Source organism: Periophthalmus magnuspinnatus, chromosome 11 (assembly GCF_009829125.3).
Source record: "Periophthalmus magnuspinnatus isolate fPerMag1 chromosome 11, fPerMag1.2.pri, whole genome shotgun sequence".
Taxonomy (NCBI): domain Eukaryota; kingdom Metazoa; phylum Chordata; class Actinopteri; order Gobiiformes; family Gobiidae; genus Periophthalmus; species Periophthalmus magnuspinnatus.
In genome coordinates this window covers 7,903,814-7,929,164 of record NC_047136.2, presented here as the reverse complement: position 1 = coordinate 7,929,164, position 25,351 = coordinate 7,903,814, and the positions used below count along the sequence as shown (strand labels likewise).

General features: G+C 40.5%; 5 protein-coding genes across 6 annotated transcripts in view; 3 read left to right on the top strand and 2 right to left on the bottom strand.

Annotated features, from left to right (window-relative positions):
* The window catches only part of spire1a (spire-type actin nucleation factor 1a), a 43,793-nt gene extending 25,336 nt beyond the window's left edge, over positions 1-18,457 (top strand). Inside the window, exon 19 of the transcript XR_008648892.1 lies at positions 18,448-18,457. The gene's annotated coding sequence lies outside the window, so the exon portion shown is untranslated. The remainder of the gene's footprint in view (positions 1-18,447) is intronic.
* Positions 1-25,351, bottom strand: part of adnp2b (ADNP homeobox 2b) — a 177,797-nt gene that overhangs the window by 60,398 nt on the left and 92,048 nt on the right. The gene's annotated exons all lie outside the window — the stretch shown is intronic.
* klhl38a (kelch-like family member 38a) lies at positions 621-3,669 on the bottom strand. The gene is made up of 4 exons (XM_033975215.2): positions 3,639-3,669; positions 1,848-3,204; positions 1,300-1,405; positions 621-1,231 (listed from the first exon to the last, which is right to left on the bottom strand). The coding sequence occupies exons 2-4, from the start codon at positions 3,201-3,203 to the stop codon at positions 942-944; spliced, it is 1,752 nt and encodes a 583-aa protein (XP_033831106.2). The 5' UTR covers position 3,204; positions 3,639-3,669; the 3' UTR covers positions 621-941.
* Positions 4,916-17,122, top strand: fam91a1 (family with sequence similarity 91 member A1). 2 transcript variants are annotated; one of them, XM_033974781.2, is made up of 24 exons: positions 4,916-5,218; positions 6,006-6,090; positions 6,387-6,538; positions 7,286-7,343; positions 8,470-8,537; positions 8,618-8,731; positions 8,835-8,925; positions 9,012-9,074; positions 9,233-9,339; positions 9,427-9,465; positions 10,226-10,338; positions 10,425-10,534; positions 10,774-10,886; positions 10,969-11,055; positions 11,134-11,263; positions 12,053-12,201; positions 12,871-13,005; positions 13,463-13,576; positions 13,645-13,717; positions 13,799-13,945; positions 14,283-14,384; positions 14,505-14,628; positions 14,734-14,803; positions 15,127-17,122. In XM_033974781.2, the coding sequence occupies exons 1-24, from the start codon at positions 5,147-5,149 to the stop codon at positions 15,307-15,309; spliced, it is 2,499 nt and encodes an 832-aa protein (XP_033830672.1). In that variant the 5' UTR covers positions 4,916-5,146; the 3' UTR covers positions 15,310-17,122. The 2 variants fall into 2 exon arrangements, with proteins under 2 accessions (XP_033830672.1, XP_033830673.1); XM_033974782.2 differs by having other exon boundaries at positions 4,924-5,218; positions 10,777-10,886.
* On the top strand, positions 21,102-23,283 carry lratd2a (LRAT domain containing 2a). Its single transcript, XM_033974783.2, has one exon. The coding sequence runs from the start codon at positions 21,538-21,540 to the stop codon at positions 22,366-22,368; it is 831 nt and encodes a 276-aa protein (XP_033830674.1). The 5' UTR covers positions 21,102-21,537; the 3' UTR covers positions 22,369-23,283.

Sequence of the window (25,351 nt, the reverse complement as noted above, 5' to 3'; positions counted from 1 at the left end):
TTTCACATCACAAACATACATGAGCTGCCTCAAGGTTTTTCCTGCTAATTCTTTAGTGCATTTGTCATTCAAGTGTAAAATAATGTCATCATCACAGTCTTAAATATAACCTATAGAGATGGTTTTCATAAATTATTATTCAAAATGAAAAATCAAAAAGGAATGTACTTTGTAAATCTTTGTAGATTTTGTGCAAATGTAGTAGTTTTCAAATCCAAAAGCTTTAATTCTCTCATTTAAAAGTTGTTTTTGTTGCAGGGCTCAACTTTAGATCTCTACTACTTTACATAAATATGATGGCAGAGTTACCCCTATTAAAGATACACTATGTAACTTTTTGGTGGACTGTCTGCCACTTGTCCACTTGTCTCCATGGAGATATTATTGCGTTGCCTAGAATTTTCACAGTATGGCATTAAACTTTAAGCAGCCGACACCAGTTGTAAGTTACACATTGTAACTATGCAGAGACTACCCTATTCAGAGCAAGAATAAAAAAACAAAAAAACCCAACTGTAATTAAATAAATACATGGTATTTATTACATGGTACATGGCATAGTATTGAATGCCATACTGCGTAAGAGTCCAGGCAATAAAATCTCCATGGAGACACACAGGTAGTGGAGCCTCAACAAAGCGTTACATAAGGCACTTAATAATAATAGTAATAATGTTGTTAGTCCAGATTATCACCATAGAGATCCCATAAACATTTATCACACAACTATCTCAGTTTTCTTCAGGGTCTCTGGTTCACCTCACCCCAAGTGCCTTCACAAATAACACTGGTGCATGTCATCTGAGGTCCCCTTTGAAGGTTATGGCCTGGGCTAACATGCCACTGACCAGCAGCATAACCCCGCATTCGTGAGGGAATTCAGGGCGGTCTCCAAGCGGTTTCATGACAAGGAAAAATGGGACAACATTCTGTAAAGACAATCATGGTGGGTTGGGTCTGTTGGTAACACATACTAGAGGCAGAGAGCCGTGATCAAAGAGCTTGTAAGGTAAAGATCCCTTTGAAGTCCATACATCAGTTTTAGGGTCGTAACACTCAAAGCAATCAGAGTCCTCAATAGTGTCGTGTGCATTGAGAACACGTCCTCCGGTGATGTAGAGTTTGTTGTTGATGACAGTGGCGCTGTGGTGCATCCGGCGTTCCTTCAGATTCTCACACTTCACAAACTTGTTGGCCTTGGTGTCGTAGGCAATCATACGCCGAGTGTAACCTACACAAGGGAAACTTATAAGGAACAAGAATATGATATAAAGATGTTTTTGTTTGCCAACAGTTTACCTCCAATAATGTAAATCTTATCTTCTATGACAGCAGCAGGTGCACACACATTTTTTACAGTTCTGGTCTCCAGTCTGCACCACAAGTTACGAGAGATGTGATACACCTGTTCACAAGTTAAGATGGTCAATAGACACAGTATTTCTGCTGATGCATTCAGAAACACTATACATTTTCTATATTGTTTGTAAAACCACAGCCACATTGCTAAGACTCCCTGTACCTATGCACTCCAATAACAATGGATGTTCTGTACTATTTATGTTACTTGCTATGGCATGTTGTCCAATAAAACACTAACACATATGTAAACCCCTGGCGGTATGTGCACTCCTCTTCAGTTCTGTTGTGTTCTAAATTTCTCATTGTTTTCCTTATTTAGAACTTTTGTAGTAAAGGTGTAGTCATTTTTTACTTGTACTCAGAAGGCTAAATATTTTCTAAGGTGGTACTTAGAAGGTATAAAAAGTTTGAGAACCCCTTCCATTTGCTTTTGTACTTGACTATTCATGTACTGAACTACAAGTGCTTCATTTGACTATATTTACCTGAATCAGTCTGACAGGATTCTGCAGTTCATCTTCTCCTCCAAAAACATAGATCTTTTGGTCGTTAGCAGCAACAGCAGGATGCAGGACAGCTGTGGGCATTGGGGCCATAGACTCCCACAGGTTAAACATACTATTGTATCTCTCCAATGATGGAGTTATTTTCTTGTCCACACCTATCCCCCCTAACACAAAGATGAAGTGCAGGTAGGAGACACTCTGGTGGGCATAACGTTGTTGCAGCATGGGCTCCGCTGTCCTCCACTGGTTGGTTTTAAGTGACAGAGTGTAAACTGTGGCACTAACTGAACTGTCACCTGAAGCCATGCAGAGGCTGAGCCCTCCCAGGACATACAGGATGCTGTGAATGCACACATAAGCAGCTTTGTACAGCCGCAGTGGAAGCTTAGCCAACCACTGCCAGCGCTGAGTCCTCTCATCATACAACAAAGCTTCTCGAGAGGTCTGTTCATTGTTTTTCCTCCCTCCTACGACCACTAATGTTTCCCTGCATGTGTAGCGTCTTGGTGTGGTCCATAAGGGTTTGAGCTCCCGGCTGCATTTGGAGCTAACAGAGAGCATGAGGCGCCGCACAGAGTCGATTATCTCAGTGCACAAAGTTGAAGATTGCACTAGAGGGTCATTGGCAATGAACTGGAACAGATAAGTAGGGTGAATGAAGCGCAGACGCACCCTTTTGAAAAGGTCATGTATGGCACCACGTCGTGAGAAGGGGTCATGATGTATCCACGCCAAAAGAGTTTCAAAAACCTGCTCCTCTTCAGCACAAAGCCGGTCGTCCTCCAAGTATGACATGAGCTCAGGCAAAGAGAGCTCACAAAAGTCCTCTGATGCAGCGACATCAGAAAAGCTCCTCACAGCCAGCTCCTTAGCGTGCTCTCTCAGACTCTCACAGTGCAGAATCTCTGACAGTCGGATCATGCTCAGGCAGTTTTCTGGACTCAGCTGCTCCTGGAGGAACTGAGAGCAGGCCTCAAACAGGCCCACATAGTGCAGCATGGAGGCAGCCTGCATCACAGGAAGCACGCTCTCCATAGTGATGGTAATACAACCTGTATACACATAGTCCACGATGCCACTGAGAACCGAGGAGGAGATTCCCTGGAGGTTGACACGAGCCTGGCTGCTCTCCAGGAAGTTATTGCAGAACATGGCTCTGAAGTACGGGCTGCTGGAGACCAAGACAGGGCGGTGACAGGGGAACTCCTGCTCCTCACTGCAGAGAAGCACGTCCGTCAGCACCCGGCTCTGCCTCAGGCCATTCAGCTGTGACAGGAGGTGCATTGGGAGCTCCGAGTCTCTGAAAGTGAAGGAGTCTCTAGGCCGACTTGCCATTCTGGAGGACATAAGCAGCCTTTAATAACTCTATAACAATATTTTTTTATAACAGTCTGAATTAATTTCAAGAAAACAACTTTTGTACAAGTATACTTGCTCGTACATCAATATTGATACAAGTTATTGCCCTCGAAAAGGGCAACTAAATCTATTAGTGACAGTAATTCTTTTAATAAGCACCATGGCAGCTACAGATTTACTCCTTAGGCCCTGAGCAGGCTTATATACTTGGATCACTAATCATTATTGTAGACTATTAAATGTCAGTGACTACAAATGACATTTTATCATATTTGTTGTACAGAAACAAAATAAATAGCTAATAACGTCTCTGTGGCAGTAATGAAATTGTAAGTCCATAATAACAATAAATGGTGAAGTGACACATGCATACACCAGCTCACAAGCTCTAACCATATCATCAGTACTTACATTATGGTGTAGGTGGTTAAAAAGTGAGGAAGAACGCACAATATAATCAAATAAAAAACAAATATTCAGTCCATAGTGCAATAGTGGGATGTCCCGTGGAGCCTATGTGAGAATAGGAGCATGACACAGGGAAAATGATGGTGTTGGGGCAGAGGGGCTCGCCATGAGGCCGCTGTGTACATTCCTTATGAGGCTAAGAATAGTGTCCTGGGCCACTGCGACTGCCCAGCCAGGCCCTCTCATGTGACACAAAGCTGTTTGGGACCCCGCTGCCAGCTTAACAGCTTGGGCAGGGGTCCAGGGGAGAGATACAGGGAGAGTTCACAAAAGATGCTTCGGAGGGGTTCTGAACCGGCCATAAAGCCCACCCAGGTTTAATCAAAGTGTCCCATGACAGCTAACCCTTGTCCATCCCACTGTGCTTTTTAGGCCCTCCTCCTTCCATCTAGTGTAACCCAGGATGAAGTAAATATAGAGCAGTGCTGATGGGTAGACTTGATGTTGTTGTATTATGCACATAGCTACATGTGAAGGTTTTTATTTTTATTTTTTTTTAGCAATGATATGCATATAGCAGGTTATGAGGGCCAGATACTAAATAAAACTTTCTTACTTGCTGAATATCAGATAATGAGTCTACATTTCAGGACAATATATATTGCACAATATTTTTTTTTTTTTACAGTTGTTGATTGTTCAAATAAATAAAACAAGACATTCCTCCAATGGGTTATGTTTACATCATATATTTTTGTTGTTGTTAAGAGTGAACTCCACTGTTAACAGGCCTCAGACTCTTTAGATTCTTCCTGTATCATCTAAGCCTAGTCTTGGACACTTCCATCCTCACATCCAAATGAATTATTGCTATGTTTGCTTAGAGACACATGACAACCAACTGATATTACATGTGGTTGGATTGAATGACATAGCTGCAGGAAAGCAAGCTGACAGCAAGTGAGATTTTATGATGACATGAGAGCAGCCAGGTTGTTAGCAGTGTTACATCAAACTTGACATCTCTAGCCTACAGTAACTTTGTCCTGCAGTGAGACCCTTCTAATTTAAACTAGGCTCTAAGACTATGCACCCTACTGCATGGAACTAACCTAAGTCAAGTTACACCTTTTATATATACTACTAAGCTAAACTACACTTTTATGAGATTTTATTAGATCTAGCTAGGATAACTATAATATAATAATTCCATATAATTACCTCCATCACCTTTAGTGTGTTGACTCCATTCACTCCATTCATTCCAATGGTCACACCTCAACCGGAAGTGACGAAAGTGTCCGCAAGCGTGACGAACAGCTCTTTCGAAAATACAACAAGGAAGTGGACGTTTATTCTAAGGGAAAATAATCTCGGGGTGATACATTTCTTTAGGTAGGGGGTCTTCACTCGGTAGGTTAGTTTTGTGGAGATATTGTCATCGTGGACTCCCTCGAGGACCCGCTTTTTATCGTCTCCGGGGAGCTGCTGTTAGCTGCTAGGTGCTAGCAATGAACACGGACGTGGAATTTCACATCAGGCAGAACTATCCGTGGACCAAGCTCCCTGCTAATGTCAAACAGGTATCGGGTTTGGAGTTTCTAAAGGCTGATGGAGGGAAAGGGTAAATGGGGATGGTGTTGTGTCTTGGGGTGAACCTGTCAATGTCACCGCGCTCCGTGTGTCTTGAAGGCAGCTGTGTGTCCTCCTCTGCAGGCTTCCTCCATCCAACCAGCCATTGCTGACCATGATTACATTACAGCCATTGAGAGAGCGCTGCCTCCGCTAAAACTACATTGGCATCACATGACAGAATGTTTAAGAGGTGGCGCCATATGCTTCTAGCTCCTGGATGTCACCTGCACTGTTGTAGTTACACAGCTGGGGGCAATGTATTTTGTACTTCACTAATACCTCTGTATTCCCAACAATATACGAGACTATAAATAGTAATAAATCCCTCCTCCTTCACATACACTCCTCTAGTAGGGCTGTGCTGTATATGTCACTTCAGAGTGGGGGCGGACATCGAGCCTAAGGACACTTTGTACTCAAATTTACATAAAAAAAATCTAACCTGATTGTCCTACGATGTGTTTGACAAAATTCTACATATTGCAATGTCAAATTTACATGAATAATGTTGTTATTACTATGAATGAGGCTTATTGACCTACAGTCTATAAATCTTTGTGACGATTCATGTTGTTTTCTTTGTGAAATCTTGCACTCTAAAAGCAGCTTCTATGTCAAAAAACCCTATTGATGTTATAGAAATGGAGAAACAAATGCAGTCCATATTTGGAAAGAGGTTAATATTTGAAATGGTTGCACATTATCAAACCTTATGCACCTTACCTGTCCCTACAGAGTTTGGGGAACTCACAGCGTGAATATGAGAAGCAGGTTTTATCATACAGCATCCGAAATCAGCTGCGATTCCGCAATAACTTAGGTGAGTTATTATCCCTCTCTTTATCAATACAAACACCCATTTAAATTCCAAAGTACATAATCTATAATGATCTATAATAAAATTGTTGGAGATTATCAAAAAGTATTCTCAGAAATACATCTTTGGCTTCATCTTCTTAACATCAGTAATACAATTATTTATTCAGTGGTACTATTTCCTCTTTGACCTTCACTAGGTGATCAATAGCTTTTCTATACATTCACTGAGCTGTCTCCATTGACTACAGTGCTACTCCATTGACTCTGTTGCCACTGCTTTGTCTGTTTTATGAGCAGTACGCCACGTGAGGAAAGATGAGCGCAAGTATTATGAGGAGCTCCTAAAGTACAGCCGTGATCACCTGATGCTGTACCCCTACCACCTGTCCGACATCATGGTCAAAGGGCTGCGGGTCACTCCCTTCTCATATTACATAGGAATTATGGAGGTAAGCTACTGTGTAACTAAGCTACAGTGCAAGCACCACTAGGGCTGTCCAACTTATTGTTACTGTCACATCAGTTAGTATGAAGTACTATGAGTATTGACAGGAATTCTGCTTCATTCATTTTTTTTAATTCTTGATGTTTGATCCCTCTTGCCCACTTTGGTCTTATACATATTTTAGTGTTGATTTTGTTGTTTTCCTATGCCCAGTTTGGCCTTGATCAGGCTTTATAGGTATAGAGATTTATTAATCATAAATAAAACTTTTGTCCTCCACTGCTTGTTCAGCCTCTGATAAGGTCTCTGTGTTTGAGACAGGCTCCTGCCGAGCTCCAGTCAGAGGCTGTGACCTGCGGTTCACCTTGACTCCTGCTGACAATTAGATTAGAGTTATGTTTGTTTATGTGATGTGAAGGTCACCTGGGTGTTGTTATTCAGCCTTACAATCCAAAACTAACAAGTGGCTGGCACAGTGGCACAGTGGCATCTGCCACAGAGCAAGACCGTCCTGTGTTTGATTCCCAGACCACTGGGCCAGTCTCTGTTTGGATGTCAGGATATTTGCTTCATTAACCATAATGTATTGCTTAGAAACGGTACAGTAAACCTGTAAATACATTAACATGTTATTTTGCAATAAAAACAATAGCCGATGGAGTTATTAAAATGAAAATAGCCCATATCTGCATTTATTGTCAACATGTACAAAATGTGTTTTAAGACATCTGTTTCCTGTTTATGCCCCCAGGATATTATGAACAGCGAAAAGAGCTATGACTCCCTGCCTAACTTCACTGCTGCTGACTGTGAGTCACGTTTCTTCTATACATTATAAGAGCTTTGAGTCTAGCTTTGTCTAAAATGAGGCAAGTAATGATATCTGTAGGATTTTTTATATGTTGTGTTCACGTGACAAATTTTTATGGTAAAATTTGCTGTTTAATTGAAAGATTGCGGATTTGTTAACCTGGTTTATTAATATCTTTGTAATCACCAAGCCTATCCACATGAAAACTAAAACTGGCAGTAAGTTCAATGTCTTCTGTTAGCCAAAGCCATTTACAATAGCTTCAAAACGTGGTGCCCTTATTCAACCCCAAAGATATAATAGCCGTCAGCTGAAAGGACTTTAAGCCATAACATTAAACTTAATTTGTATGTATAAATATTCAGAGGAGCCTCAAGGGTAGGGCTGTTGTTTGACTTTCTATAGCTGTGTCCCTGTCAGTTTGGGGGTGGTGCCAGAGCCCGGTCCTGGCAGTACAGGACCCTCTTGCTGTGAGGACAGAAGGCTGCCTGCGGGCCGTCCCCCTCTCTCCTCTGGTCCCGGAGGAGCTGTGGATGTGCTCATGTGGGCGGACGTTTGTGTGTTGTTTGTGTCTGGGATTCTGCTGCTTCAGGAGCCTTCAGGAGACGAGTGTCTCACTGTTTTGGCTGCTATTGTTGTCAATGCTGCTTTCCTGCCCAATGAACTCAGACTAGAAACATTGTTTACTACTGTAATTTACCTATATTCCTCCTGCTTATAAAACACTAAACTAGGGCTGTGCAGCATGACAAAAAAATGTATCTTTCCTTATATTCATTATAACGATTTCCTCTAAAGTCTTAACTCTGCTCCAAACCAGATGATTTTCCTGTTAGAGGATTAGCTGTCAATCTCTCGATGAAAAAGACCCAAGATGATCATTGATTATTAGATTACCAGTAATTGATCAGCCCTACACTTCCATCAATCCATCCATCAGTGTGTTAAGGATGGGAGCTGTGTGAATTGAATCTTTTAGAGGTGAACTGTGGATGAGTCATTCTAAAGCTCTCGCTCGACCTGAGTCATGCTGTAATTTCTTATATGACGTAAAAAAGTTTTACACACAGTTGGAAACTGGGCTGTTGAGTGAATGTAAAATGCCAGTTTCCATGTTTCTTCAGGTCTGAGGCTTCTTGGCATCGGGAGAAACCAGTACATTGACTTAATGAACCAGTGCAGGTCCTCCAAAGTGAGTTACTCTAAAAACAGATACATTTGAGATATTTTTCATTCTTCTTTGCTTATATATCTAAATCTTTTTTTTATCAGAAATTCTTCCGGAGAAAATCGGCACGGGACCTGCTTCCCACTAAACCTGTGGAGATCTCTGTGGAGCCGTGGTGGGTGGCACAGACGGGCTATATCACCGAGGACGATATCAGGGTGAGATATTTATTATGAAACATATTTCATGTTTTAAAAGAATATGAATATATCTTCCTCAATTATACTGTGCTCAATCTGTTATTAATGTCTACATTTCCAGGTCTGCTCTACAGCAGAGAAAAAGGCTATTGATAAAATGATAGACTCAGGTCCTCAACTCGCTGGCTCAATGGAGTACAATGTGGTGCTAAGTGAGTTTTCATTACAGCTATTTCCCAATATTACACTATGAAAGTGACAGTTTTTTTGTACTGAATTGAATTTTAATTTGTTTTAGGCTTGTACAATCGGGGTTTTATCTACCTGGATGTGCCCATATCCGATGACAGCTGCATTTCAGGTACATCAGTGTCAGTTTAGTTAATTAACCAGTGTTTAACATTAAGCATGCAAATTCAGGAACAAATTATTTGTGCAAACACATAAAACAGATGAAGATATTTAGTGCAGTAATATAAAGTGTGCACTATAATAATGATGATTGTCTGTGTTTTTCAGTGCCTCCATTGGAAGGCTTCGTCATGAACAGAGTCCAGGGCGATTACTTTGAAACTCTTCTGTATAAGATCTTCGTTTCCATTGATGAGCAGACAAATGTAGCTGAGGTGTGCTTTAGGACCTCTGTACACTAAATTCAATATGTACCTGTTTATTGGCCTGCATTCCTTACGTTCACATCTTGTGTCCCTCAGCTCGCAAATGTGTTGGAAATTGACTTGGACTTAGTAAAGGTGAGTTCAGTGTCTTTGTTTCAGGGACTAATCTGCTGCAATCATAAAAGTTGTGAAGATTAAAGTGACAAAGGGGCAATCTTTTCTGAATAGATTTTTTGGGAAATGCTTATGTTTCAAATTTACATTTTTCCAACTAAAGATGCCTGAACATGAACATCTATTTTTTTCATTTTAACATGCTTTATTGAAACAAGTATTTTGTCTTTGCAGTCTAAGCCTCTTGCAGTTTTATTCATTTTCTCTGGGTTGTAGTAGACACTGTACTTGTTATTAAGCATTATTGCTATCTCTTCTACCTCTGTTTAGAGAGAAAATGATGTAAAGCTTAGTTTGAGCTTTACTCTTTCTAGATGTTTTTCCAGGTTTCATCTGCATTGCTGAGATCACAATGTTTCTGGTTTAAGGGTTATTTAATATTATAAGTTTTTTACCAATTAGCAGTATTGGGCCAATTTGTGGGAATGACAGTCTTGACACATTGCCAATAACAAAACAGTTATTACTGATTAATTACTGTGTTTAATGCATTATTTACATCTCCGGATGTCCGTCATCATTGTCAACTTATTTTCAATTTATTGATGCTAAATTAAAAGTGGTAATTTCTTACAGACATAAAGTGAGTCACTCACTGCATTTGCCAAGAGCTGTGTAAAAAGTGCCAAGCTGTGTTAATGCCAGATTCATTACATTTAAGATACAAGTAAAGGTTAGAATTAGATTTGGGCATAAAATATAAGTTTGACTGTTTTGACAGAATGCTGTATCCATGTATTGCCGGTTGGGCTTTGCTGTAAAGAAGGGTCAGGTCTTCAGCTCAGACCAACTCCATCCGACCTGGAAGAATGCTCCCTCTGTCAACAGACTCAAGTATTCATTCAACTCAACATTTAACAAGTATTTTCCAGTGTATCTTTGTCCACCTTGTGTCTGACCTTCCATGTGTGGTCTGCCAGGAGCACCATGGACCCCCAGAGAATGCTGCTGTCCTGGGAGCAGGGCAGCCCTGTGATGGAGGGGGGCTCATCTGCCACCGACACAGACACCACGAGTCTGGAGGATCAAGGTCTGACTCACACTGGTGCAAATGTACACACCTTGATTCATGCAAATAATGTACTTTCTGGAGGTGAAGTTTGAAAACGGTACTTAATTAATCCTGAAAAAAGTAATTCTCTTACCAATATGATTACACAAGAGTTTTGGACAAGCCTTAGTCTAATTTTGGCTGAGATCTATATGAAGTTGGCACCACCGTCTTAAACATTTATTCACACTAATGTTTGTCATGTCTTTTTTTTTCAGCAGACACAGGAAGTGTTAGCAGTCTGAGCATCCCCGCTGCACCAACCAAGAGGATCGCTTTTCTATTTGACTCCACCCTCACAGCCTTTCTCATGATGGGCAACCTGTCTCCGGTCAGTGTGAAAAGACAATCATACCATGTCATATAAAAATACAAACTTTTTAACCTAAAAATATCCATAATGTATTTTACAGAACTTGAAAAGCCATGCAGTGACCATGTTTGAGGTTGGAAAACTGTCCGATGAGACTCTGGACAGTTTTCTGGCAGAGCTGGAAAAGGTAAGTAAGGTTAATTGACTGCATGTTTTCTACTACTCCACTGTCAAATCACAACTGTGTGTAATTTTGTTTGTTTAGGTGGAGTCTACAGCTGAAGGGGAGGCCCAGCGTTACTTTGATCATGCACTCACTCTCAAAAACACTATTCTATTCCTGCGCTACAACAAAGAACTCACTCAGGACCAGGGACCAGACATCCCAAACATAGGTGACACATTTTTAACTGATGTATCCAAACTAAATAATTAAGTTTTATTAGGGTCTGTGTGCAAAGTATAATTCATTTTTGCTTGCTCAAGTTGAGAATTAGAACGGCAAGATATAGCATACAATAAAATCATAATCACAATTTGAAATCGCAAAGACTGCGACTGAAGTGGCATGATTTTTGTACAAATGATGTAGTGATCATGTCTAAAACCTGCTAACTGACTCAAGTGAGCTTTTAGCCTTGTTATAATGTTACCTGCTTGGACATGCTTGGGTTGTGTTTGTTTCATTCACACATGTTTGAGTAATCCTGGATTATTAGGCTGTCTGCATCAACAAAGCTCAAAATGCTCTGTTCCACCTTGTGATGTCTTGAAGCGATAGTTTTCATGTTAACAGCTTCCTTTTTACATTTTGTTCAATAGAGTCTTGAATTGCCATATGACATCACAAGGTGGAACAGAGTATTTTCTGTTTGGAAGAAGCGTAATTATGCAGAATTTGTATGTTGAAACATGTGTGAATGAAACAAAACACAACTTCAGGTGTGTTTTGGATGAGGAAACAACGTTATAATAAAGATTTTAAAAATGGTGCAATATGGGCCCTTTTTCAAATGTGTACTTTAAACAGAATCTTACTATCAAAACATAATCGCAATCTAATCACAATGCTTGTCAGAAAAAAATGCAGTTGGTTTTATTTATCTAATTTTTGGGTTTTCTGTTTTTCCAAAGTTTTGTAACTCCCCTTTGTTATTTATCTGTTCTTTCCTGCACTACTCTAGGTTTCCCCTTGGACATGTTGCGCTGTGAGAGCCTTTTGGGTTTGGACCAAGCCACATGCAGCCGCGTCCTCAACAAAAACTACAAGCTGCTGGTCTCAATGGCACCACTTAGCAATGAGATCCGGCCCATCAGCAGCTGCACGCCTCAGGTATGTTGTCTCGGGGGCAGGCCAGAGTGGACTGGGGGCTTTTGTTTAATATGTGTTTTGGTTTGGTTGTGGTTGCCCTGTTACTGTGTGTAAATACTCTGCCTGCAATTGCCCATGACAACAGTAGTACAGTAGAACACAAAGAGGATGAGATGGGGTAGTAGTAATTTCTCTGCTTGGCCACAGTCCAGCGTTTGTGCTCTTCATTGGGAATGAAGTTCAACTCTTTGCTCTTTATTTAAAGGGTTATAGATTCTCTTGAGGTCTCTTCTTCATCTTCTGCAGAATTTTTAACACTTACCAAACATAACGGCGTGAACTAATGTGTGCCACCCAGTGTAGCTAGGATAGGCTTAATGGGGCATGGCCTGTCCATTTACTAAGAATGAGAAAAACTGTATGTGCCCTCTATCTGCAGGTTGAGGTAATGGCACCCCAGGTTCAGTTGTGATTATACTTACTTTTTATATCAGCAAGAGTGCAGCCTACATACTGTTCCTTTTATGAAAAGAAAAATGTTTTAGGGTACAAAATATATAAATGTAAACATACAAACAATATATTTTTTTAACTGCAGAGCCTTCATTACAGCTCTGTTAGTACACAAATAACTTTAATTTGAATCCCTGTGTCTGACATTTGTGCCCTGTCTGCTGGTTGTCCCTGCAGCACATTGGTCCAGCCATCCCCGAAGTGAGCTCCATCTGGTTCAAGCTGTACTTGTACCATGTGACAGGGCAAGGCCCGCCATCTCTGCTGCTGTCCAAGGGCTCCAGGCTTCGCAAACTGCCAGACATCTTTCAGGTTTGAACCAGTCCTTCATCATGGCTGAATCATTGAATTATTAAAAGAATGTAAAACATTTAGTATTTCATTTATAAGAGAGAAGATAGAAAAGGCTTAACGCACCTGATATGTCATGATCAAAGCCGACACATGCTGTTGCAGCTGCGTTGTACCTGTGAGACTTCCCGCAGGTTTAGGTTCTCGGAAATATCTTGGGAATGTGAGACAGTTATCAAAAGAAATCTCATGTTAGCAATGCTCAGGGGAAGATAGTAATATCATGCAAATGGGTCACTTTGGAGAACACAAACACATGTGGTCTACTGAATTACTTTTCAAAACTAAACTTTAACTGTAATAAAGTGATGTTTAAACAGTTATCATTATCAGTTAACAAATTAGAACATTTACTGAAAAACAAAACTGTGAAGCATATCTGGTTACTGACGGGTCATTGTTTTCTTTTGGTGTTCAGGTTTATGACCGGCTGTTGATCACATCCTGGGGTCATGACCCTGGAGTTGTACCCACATCCAATGTTCTTACTATGCTGAATGATGCCCTCACTCACTCAGCTGTACTGATTCAGGTAAGGTTTGGTTTTCAAAAAGTCATTGCTGAGATGTCCTGTTATAAGTAAATTGTCTGAAATCTCAGGGTCACGGGATGCATGGTCATGGAGAAACCGTTCATATCCCATTCCCATTTGATGAGGAGGATCTAAAAGGAGGTTAGTCATTTCTGACACTGCTGTAACTACTTTTTCCGTGGCAAAAGTAAAGATAACACCTATTATCTGATTCATGTACAGAGTTCTCCTACTCCAACATGTGTGTGCACAAAGCCCTGCAGAAGCTGAAGGACTTTGTGGACCTGGAGCACCAGTGTGGCTACATCACAATGCTCAACTCCAACAACAGACACCGACGCAGGTTCAGCGACGGAGGGGAGTGCAGGGGTGAGACCAAGCTGTGTGTGCTCTACTGTGCATTTAACACTCAAATAATCAACAAACTTAACCTTATTAAACCATCAGCACTGTCCTTCTGCCTAATTGCATTTTAATGTGGCCATGCAAATTAGATAAGATCACAGACCACTTTGATTCAGCTCTTTGACACAATAAATGTCACTTTATTCAAATGGCCTTTCCTAATGGATAAGTATTGATGGTAATTGCCTTCATTGCAAATATACGTGCATAGGTAAAAGTAGCCTAATAATAGAAATACAGCAGTGAGCACGGTTTATGTGACTTCTTTAAGGTCATCAAAGTGTTACCTTTTTTCTTTCAGGAGAAACTCATCTCGGTGGAAATTTGGACACTAATGGAAGCACAGAGTCTTTTGAGCTGGTCACAGAGGAGAACAATGGAGAGAGCAAATCCAAAACAGACAGTAAGTGTAATTATTGAAAACATATAATTGGTGTGATACTACTTTGTTGTTTTAACTGTTTAATTACCATGTGTTTTGTCACGTCATTTATGTCTAGTCACGTTCCTCCTTTTGTTTCAGCTCTTTCGTGTGAGGATGAGTGGGTTCCTCTTGAACTGTGCTTTGGCATGCCCCTCTTTAGCTCCGAGCTCAACCGTAAAGTGTGTCGGAAGATCGCCTCTCACAAACTCTTCAGCTCTGAGAGGTGAAGTCAAAACAACAGACTCAGAAACATCCTGAGGACTACAGAAGAACTTTTCAGACAGACACATTATAAATGCTGTAGTCAAACTCTCTTAATGTTTTTCAGCCTCCAGGAGCTGCTGCACTCCAGCCGAAAGCTTTCACTGAAAGTGCTCAGCTTCGTTCAATCATTCCAGGTAAAACACTTGCAGTGAAAAACACTGGAATTTTCAGTGCAGCCAATCTATAAAAGCTAACACAATCATGATAGCCACCATTGATTTAGTGAAGCTTGCACTGACGATGGACTATAAAATCCAGGGTGTACCAAATTTGATGCCCTTTACTCCTTTACTAATGGATAAACTCTAGCTCTTTTATTGAATGGTTAAACTATGTATGACATGAACACACACCATAATTTCTCATGTTTTTTCCCTGTTGACATGTCTCCTTGTCCCACATATTCTGTTTTGTGCCTGGCCGGCTTTGACCTTTGCCCTTTGCCCTATGTTGGCAGGATAGTGGCCTGGGCGCTGACCAGGATAGTGGCGTGTCAAACCCTCTGAGCCAGCCCCCGGCAGAGGCTGGGGTCCCACTGCCCGCCCTCAACCTGCTCTTTAAGGACGGACAGCTGAAGGAGTGGAGCGGGCGGGCCCCTCCTCCACTGGACATCTCAGCTCTTCAAAAGGAGCTCACATAAAGTAATTCAATCATAAGGAATTCACCACTCGATGTAAAAAAAAACTACTGTCTTATAGTGTTGCGTCTGAGAAAATGAGTTATTGAGGTCTGCATTTGTCACAGGGACTGCCCCCTCTAAAACCTCTTCTGTAGAACATGGGGTGAAAAGTCATCTGCACTTTGTCTTTTACTGACTGTGTGAGCAGACACTGGCACCACCCCTGGCTCTTCCTTGTGACGCACCCTGTCCATAGCAAGGCAGTGTTATCTGTTGGAGTGGTGCTATACAGTATAAAACAGTGATGCAGCTAAAGCCTATATTCAGTAACTGGATCCACACGCGCTGTTCTGACTCTGCAGACCCTGCCCCTCTGTCAGTGGATGTTTTGTGACCCTTGAGAGCGGCGCATATCGTCTTTAATATTGTATACGTGTTATAAAAATGACCCAAAAAATAAACCGCAGTATTGAACTGACCTCTTCAGGAATCATTTGACATATGCATTTTAGGACCTCGTCTCTGGACCTGGTCGACTTGGGGCTAAATCCAGAAGTCGCTGTGTTTCATGTCAAGTGGTCTGATGCATGATACTGTTGCACAAATGTTCCATAAGAAAACTTTACTTTTACTTGTGTAATTGTTGTTCGGGGCATCTTTGATTTGCACTGTGCAGGGATTCTCCAACCCTGCAGAAGAAATGATCTCATGTTTTTAGTAGTTTGATGAAGTAAATGAAGTCTGCACATCATTTTAAAACAGAAAGACAACAAGAAGGACTTAGAACAACAGGGTGATTTGAAACTGCTGATTTTATCTGATGTTTTATTTTTTTTACACATTTAGACACCAAAGACCAGTTTTCTTTATGTACTTTTATTGTTTTACTGCCTTACAATTATCTGCCAAATCTCTGAGCTTGATTTGCTATTGTTTTGGAATTGCTTTGCCGTTTTAACACAAGTTTATTACATTTAATTTGTGGCCTTTTGATTTTTTTCTGGATATATCATAAGCTAAACTGGTTTACAACCCGTAGATTTTGATGAGTTAATTCAGTTCAGTTTATTATATCTTGGTCAAACCTGCGGTGTCTAACCCAAGCTTGCTGCCCTAAAAGATTCTGTTTACTCTGGGTTTTGAAAAATGGGTTTGTAGTCCGAGAGCAGGGGGAAACTTTGGTGTATCGCTGTGACGGGCCCATGGGACAGAAATGCTAATATGTGTTGCCCAGCATCTGAAAGCAGTGATGGCCCAAAAACTGTCTGAAGCTTTTTTCAGAAAGACTCAAAAGAATAGTTTATTTTATTGTGTTCAGTAGAGAAAACCTAAAAAAAACACTTTTGTTGAAACTACCTTCTGCAGTTTTTTGCATTGGGTGACTCTGAGCTAGAAAAAGACTACAGTGAGGTGTGAGCATGACACCTGTAGACACTGTTGTGAGTATGTTGTGTATGCGTGTAGTGCGCACCTCACTCTTATATGTGTTAGACATGCATTCACACTAAGACCCTGTCTGTCTGGTATCTACTGTAGTTCTAGTGCCCAGCCCTCCCTCTGTATACAGCCACCACCTCAGTGTTTGAATAGGCTAGTTTTATATGTCCATGTATACTTTAGGAAATCTTCGTTGTAGCTTGTTGGGGCTGTGAACTTCATTGACTGACTTATTTCTGATGTTGTTCAATGGTTTAAAAAGATGAAAGTAACATTCCTTCAACATGATCTACCATCTCTGTTCCCTTTTGCTCCAAACATGCTATTTCAGATAAATATGTAAAAAGTATATGAAAATATAAATACATATGTAATAAATCCAAATCTTTCCTTCACTCTGATAAACTTTGTGTTTTGTTTTCTAAAATCTTTATTTTGTTCTGAAGCCAGGTGTAACACATGGTGTGCGGGATGTAGAGGTCCGGATGCAATGTCCATCTGCTCCAAATATTGTAGTTTATTTAAACGCTCTCAGATTGCCAATTGAATCATGGAATAAATGCCGAAATTGTACGCATTTTTTTTTGTTATGTACAGTATCAGTAGATATCTGACTTTGCCAACGGAAGGGACGGTCCTGCCTAATTGGCTGTGTGTCCCAACCTGTGTGATTTCCCAGCAGCCCACATTACAGTGTCACTGGGGGGCACCAGGGCAGAAACTGGGTCATACCACCTGAGGCATGGAGACCCTCTTAAATAGGCTGCTGTGTGTCACACTTATTACTGTCTGAACACCTTTAGTCTGGACTGATCTGGAGCTCTGTACCTAGTTGAACGTGGCCTCATTTAATTCTATGTGATTTTCAAAACCTACACAGAGTAATGGGCCAAACGTCAGCCAGCCTGGTACACCTGACCATATTGGTGGTTTTCTGACTGCATAATGTGATGATGCCACACTGCCAGATGGGGGGCAAAAGCCAGGTTTTCCTATTAATAACATTGTACTTTGCCATGAATATCCAAAAGAAAATTCACAAATATTTAACCTGATGATTTTGGTCAGTGTCTAGACCAATTCACTTCTAGTATTACAACAAAAACAATAGCAGTAGAAAGTTTTGCTGGCCCCCATCTGTATTAAATATTATTGGTCTATAGAATATTCTGCACTCTACGATTTCCCCTGCGACATAGAAAGATGGGTCAAATGTAAAGGACAATAGAGACTGGGTTAACCTTATTTCAACTTCAAGTCAAGTATTGTTTCAGCAAATGCAATACTATAACGCAATGTTAAATAAACAAACCATCTTTATAAACAAATATTAACTGAATATTAGGTGCCACAGTAGGGCTATTGTGGTTGTCTAGTATGAAAATGGTGTGTGAGTGTGTTGGTGGTGATCGGAGGGGCCGATGGTGTAGAACAGCAGCCTCACTTCTGTCAGTCTGTCCCAGGGCAGCTATAGATACAATAGTAGTTTACCACCACTGAGTAAGGAGGGAATGAGTAATGCACTGAAAAGCTCTTTGGGTGTCATGAAAGGTGCTATATAAATCCAGTGGTTAATTAATTTTGAACTGTACAAGCCAATACTTACCGATTACGCTGCACTTTATTCTCCCCTTCTCTAGTCCTCTCCTAGTATTATACCATTACAGTATCTCACAGCTATCAATTCAAGACAAACAAGACTCAAAAGCTGCGCAGTGCCAGATAAACAGGCAACCTTTTCCCCTCTCTTTCTATTCCTGAAAATGGTGGCTTATAAAATGGATTATAAATGTATCCCATAAATGCAACACATTGTTCGCGTTAATTAAAAAAAAAAAAAACTTGCTTTACACAATTTCCCTAAACTAATTCTCTCCTTGATAATAAGATGAAATTAAATCTATGTTAAATCCTAAATGACCGGGATTGAATTTGACCAAACAACAAAAGCATTGACTATGGATTACACTTGGAGATCAGGCTCAGAGATCAGGCTTGGCCCACTTCATTAATTACCTTAATAATGGTATGAGAGAGCTCAACGCCTCTGCTGCACCACGTATACCACAGTTAGATAAGAAAAGCTCTTTATTTTAGAGCTGGTTGTATCAGCTGCATGGTTTTACTGAGAGTTTTGTGTCCTGGCTGCTGCACAAATGAAAGGTCAAGTGGAAGCTCTTTGGTCTATGATTTGAAAATGAACATGCAAAACAGTGCTGTTGTTATAGTAGTTTTATGCCTCTGTCTCTTCAGTATTGTCACTGTTATTGACAATATCCAGTTCTAGCATGACATTACAACAACCAACACAGACAAAGCTGTTTTGTTTTGAACATTTTGTCATCAATTCAATTCAATCCAATCATGACCAAAAGACCCAGCGGGCTAAATATGAGCTGACCAGTGGTGGATGAAGTACTCAATTTTGTTACTGTAAAAGTACAGATGAGGAGGTAAAAAGTTACTTAAGTAAAAGTAATGGCATGAAAAAAATCAACTTAAGTAAAAATATGAAAGTACCCGATTAAAAATGCACTCAAACAAATTAACACTCTTGTGAAATACTTCTACTTTCTACTCTTTAAGTGTTAAATGTAGTGATATTAATAAAAAAGAAATAAAAAATACATTTGGTCAACAGTAGCAATATGAATCTATTTCTAAATTTTTCTTGAAACGAACTCTTGAAATGAATTGTGTGTATTCTGCTCAAAACCCGAAGCTTGAACTCAAAACATTTAGTCAGGATGTTACCACGAACATGGTAAAAAAAAAAATAGCCCCTCAAATCATATGAAAAGTGCTTTTTATCTTCTAGTCCAGTTAAAAATGTAGTAAAAAGTAGTAGAAAGTAGAAAGTACCTGCTCTCAGATATATTTGACAGTGAATACTTTTTACTTTTACATCACTACATTTAAGTAAAGGACAGACACCTAAAAAAATCCTACGCTCTTTACGACTTGTACTTCATTACTTTCCACCACTGGAGCTGACATCTATTCCTTTATTGTAGTTTCCTTCCACATCTTGCTCCAGCATCATCGTCTATTTCAGCCTCTCTGACACTTGCAGGACAGATGCTCTCTCTCAGAAGCTGCCATTTTGGTGCACACGGAGCACATTCTACCTTCCTTTGGGACACGGTGGTGAGAAAATAGCCCATAACTGAGAACGAGTCGGGGCAGGCCACAAGCCAGTGCCACTGAAATGAGACTTTATTGCCCCAGTAGGAGAGAGAGGGGTGCAAATGACCACGATGCCCGATTCACTCAAGGACGGACAGGTGCTCAAAGCAATACAATGACATATAGTGGGTACTTACTACTGTCCTCACTTTGGTAAAATGATAACCACAGTTTCAGCTGGAAATGGTCATGTGACTGTTATGGATAGTCTTTTTAATAACTTTGTAATAAGTGCTTGAAGTGGGGTCATTCCTAATTTATATAAGCACACACCTGATTAAAGCATTCTCTATGAAAAAGTGGATTGGCCATCGCTGTCTATTAGAAGAGAACAGCACTGTATGAGATGTATCTGTGAGGGACTACTGCAAAAACTGCCAGAATAGTTAACGTGTTTGTTAATCATTGATACTGGAACGTTTAATACCAGATCACATGACTGCATAAGACAAAGGAACAGCCGCACCAAAACTGAGATGAGAAAGAGGCTTTCAGGTGTTTTGCATCACAAATATGGAAAAACTAAACTGGACACTTTGGTGACACAATCGCAATTTAATAATCTGGTAACGACCTTTTATACCCGCACCTGGACCTGCTTTTAATGTTTTATATGGACTTGTATACTCATTTGTTTTATTTTTTTTGCTTGTATTGTGTTTTGGACAGGGTGCCCATGGGGGGAATAGCTCAAGTGCTCTTATTGGGCTCCCCTGGATAAATAAAGATAAAGAAAGAAAGAATGTCACAAGCCCTATCCTGCAATAACAGATGGATGACAATGGATAAAATAAATGATTGGGCTGTGTTCTACATGTTCTTGTCTTGATCTTTTACACACTCTGAAAATTGTAAAAACTTTTTCTTTTACAAAAAATACAAAAAAATAAAAATAAATACAAATAATAATAAATAAATAAATAAATAAATAAATAAATAAATAAATAAATAAATAAATAAATAAATAAATAAATAGTGGTTTCTTTACTATATTAAACCATGTACTAAACATTCATAAGTGACATAAACTGACATATTATTCATTTGTTTATAATTTGATTAAGTCAAACATTAGGCTGTTTTTTGTAGGTCAACAATCACTGTGTTATTTGCCCACAGAGAAGCAGTAGGTGTGTTTACTGAAGGTAGGGCATTGCTTAGAGAGTGCCCTTCCGCTTTAAAAGAAGAGCTGAGGCGATGCTGCGCCCGGGCCACAGACAGAGCGCTCTCCAGTCCAGACGCGGCTCCATTACCTCAGTCTTACGCTCATGATTTACCTTGATCAGCTTACGTGACCGGGACTATTTTCTCCTCTTAATTCTTCTTTGTGCAGGGAACTACAGCAACAAGTAAAGCGCGGCAGAATATCAGAAAACCCCGTGAACGTGTGGACAGTTGCGGCTCAACTCCACTTGTTGATGTTGAGGCATTTCGTGCGTAATTTGGTTCAAACGAATGCGCCACGGAAGGAAGAAGTAAGTTGAAGGTGCTTGCGTTTGGCTGGAAGGTGCTGGTGATGTCTGATGAGTAGGAACTTGTGTTTTCGGCTCGTATTACACGCTCACACACTGGGCTGCCGCAGGTGGAGAGAGCCGTGAGCGCGCTGGAGGAGACGGAGGAAGCGCTATGGGTAACCAGATGGACAAGTTGTCTCATTTAAGTTACGCTGAAGTTCCCACGGTGGACCCCAACGGCGTGGACACTGAGGACGGACCGCGGATTGGCGTTTCTTATATCTTTTCCAACGATGACGACGAGCTGGAGGAAGGCAGCGCTGTGGACGGCTCACAGACCGACCCAAACCAGGAAGAGAAGCAGTTCAACCCGGGGGACGAGGTGGAGTGCGCCGTGTACAACAGGGGCGAGTGCATCTACGAGAAGAGCGCCAAATCCACCAGCCTGAACGTGTACTCCCCGGAGAACCTGCTGAATAAGTGCAAAGCGGGGGACTTGGTGGAATTTGTGACCACGGGGCAGTATCCGCACTGGGCCGTGTACGTGGGGGACTTTCAGGTGGTGCACTTACACAGAGCGGAGGTCAAAAACAGCTTTCTGACTGATGCGAGTCAAGGGAGACGATGCAGGATTGTGAACGACTTTTATAAATTGAAACCTCTTGGAGCGGATATGGTGGTGCAAAACGCCATGGAGCAGGTGGGACTCAAGGACCGGGAGTTGAGTTGGAGGAATTCTGAGTGCTTTGCGGCATGGTGCAGGTTTGGAAAGAGGGAATTTAAAATGGGAGGAGAGATACGCATAGGTAAACAGCCATACAGGTTAAAAATCTTTGTTTCGGACAAACACTCGCACGTGCTGGAGTTTCAGAGCCTCGAGGACATGGTCATGGAGAAGCGCAGGAACGACCATCTGGGCAGGACAGCCGTGTTACAGGAGCTGGCGGGGCACCTGAACAGCGTGGAGGAGGTAGAGAGAGAGGCCGCTAATGACGCGCACTGACCCACAGCCAAATGAGCGCATTCACCACCTGCTCTTTAATCTGTAGCAAACTGTCCAAAGTGATGTTGTTTTCATATGAATGTCTTTTTATTGCCTTAAAGCACCATCATAACCGTGGTTCTCAAACAGATAGCCTAATTCATATTTGTTTAGCCTTGTTTATTACACTTGTACACCTATGGAGGTTGGTTAAAACAACTAAATGCATCAAAAAGTGGCATTACTGCACAAAAACTTATATTAAACACCGCAAAACCAGGTTAAACTGGAATAAAATCAAGATATAGGAGTGGGCTGGACATCTGACCTCACCAAGAGAAGAGAAAATGAATAAAAATTGGTCAAAATCAAACAATGAGCCTGAAGAAACCCTGACTGGTTCTGTTTGAAACCCACTGTTCTTATGTAACATGACCACAGTTACATGGAATTGGAGAGAAAATTAAACCATTGAACTAATTAGTCACCTCTTCTTTCACTTACTAGGAGTCACTTCCACACTGGCATAGCTCTTTAAGCCCGGTGGTGTCTAGAGGTTTGAGGCTTGTGACTCCCTTCTCCTTATTCAAACAACACTGTTATAGCTGTTCAATAAATGCAACCTGCTCACATGTCTGAAAAGAGGATTCTGAGTAATTTCAAGTGTGTTTGGCTATAATGTAAATATGTTATTGGTAATGATAGGGGCAAAACAAACACCAGTCACCAGCTCACAGGGAAAGACTATTGAAAACAGATGAATTAGCAGAAGGGCCATTTTGATGACAAACCTTTTACACAAGCCCCCAATTACTCTTTCATAATAAACACACAGCTCAGGCCATCTGCCTGCATTAAACAGAAACAAAGGCTCAGACTCTGTTAAACTGCCCATTATAAACATACATTATAGCCTATTGGTGCACATACATTTAGATGCAGGTTTGTTAAGTTTTACACTGCAGCTTTGAAATGTGAAACATACTTACCTGGTTTGAATGTTTTTATAGAATGTAATTGTAGAACTAAACCATTAATACTCATTGACTTTCTTGCTCAACTGTGAAAATACAGGGGATATAAAAATTTTGGACAAAATTAATAATACTAACAGTAAAACAACATGAAGCTTCTAAATGAACTACAGTCCTGTTCATTCTCAAGAATCAGAGATACTGATTACACGTTATTACAAGACATATTTGTAACTTGTAGAAATCTATACAGTATCTTGGCTTGAACATAAATTGTTTTATATCATTTAATATGATATAGCTGCATAGAAGAAATAGATCTGTGGCATTCTTGTGTTTTAAAATCAGTGTGTCTGCTTCCTATTAATAACAATGGTTATTTGATTGTCATGGCAAAGTTTTTTAATCAGATTTGAAGTGGTATATCCCTCCACACTGACATTCATTTGTCTTCAGTGTATTAGCTGAATTCACACTTTTTATGTCTTTTGTACTTTCCCCCTGAAATTTGATTTAAAACCTTGTCTTGTTCCAGCCCTTCTCGACACAAGGCCAGTGTGAAGCACACACTTGAAAACCCCTCTCAGACAGACACTTCAGTGACACTTCACTGATGTCTATATAATGCTCTTTTTCACAGCTCCCCAAAATGTATGAGGAATCTTAGAAAATAGTTTTGAGAGTGGGCTTTAAATGATTAATTTTGATAGCTGGTGGCACATTAACATTCCTTCTTGTGCACAAGCTGTATCCCTTGTAATTATGATAATTCTAAATACAACTTTGGTTCAACTGCAGTTTATCTTTCAGCACTTATAGCTATTTATTTACTCGTATCAGACTGTTTGGTTATTTTCTTTGTACTTTTGATGCAACAAAATGGACAATATACTTGGTTATTGCTGCCATCAGTGTACTCTGTGCAAACCTTGAACTGCTCACATTGGTAAGTGCGTATTGACTCAGATGGACTGGGTCTTATGTCCTATTTATATATGTGGGACATTAAATGCCATTTTCTACAGGCAGCACTCGCAAATGGGCACATCCTGTTATTGCCAGGCTTTGTATTGAATACTTAATGTGTTCCTGAGTTTGTTGCTAGCTTGTTGCACTGTTAGTTTATGGTTTAATGCATAATTTTATTGGGATGTCATAATATCAACATTTTATTTTTGTGATCGTTTCATTTTTAGATATACAGTACACTTTCAACATTTCTCTTGGTGCACTATAATGTAACAAGCACTCAAATTAAAACAACATTTCATGCCTTTCTGGACAAAACCAAAAGTGTTTACCTAGTTCCTTTTCCGGTGAGATCAGCCCAGCAGTGATAATAGAAGGTTGTCTGATGACACCTGCCGTGTGGTCTGTGAGGACCTGTGTAACAATGGGAACACACAGGCCTTTTGTGCTGCACTGATGCCCAGAAACTCCCCTGAAGCCCCAAGCACTGCCATTATAATGCTGTCATGAAGTCACAGTAGTAGAAATATAGTGAAATATTAGACATACTACTACTACCACCTTTTTGTAATCTGAACTATCAATCAAAACTAATGTTGAGGAATTTAGCCTTTTCCTCTCGTGTTTGCTAGTTTCTGCTAAGACAAAGAATAACCTTGAAACAGAAATAATTTTCAGAAACAAATTTACTCAATCAACCAGTAAAGAGCAATACTTGTACATGGAGTCTGTGCAACTGACATTCTCAGGCAGAGACTGCATGTTTACGCCTATGCAAGTTTTGCATAGGCGTACAAGTTTTATACGCATACTATAGTGGGAGGCAACCATAGTTTAGATTTAGCGCCTCTTTGTTGGTGCACAGACCAGGCAGGCCTCTTGGCACGTTGCACAGTCTTATCAGACTGACGAGCATCCTTGTTGTCTCTTGCTCCGATTGCTGACACATATTTTGCTGAAGCTTAACCAGGTTGACAAGTCATAAGTCAGTACATGCCTATCAATAAGTCATTGCCCTGCTTAGTTATTTGGATAGATTTATAGATAGATGTAGAATATGT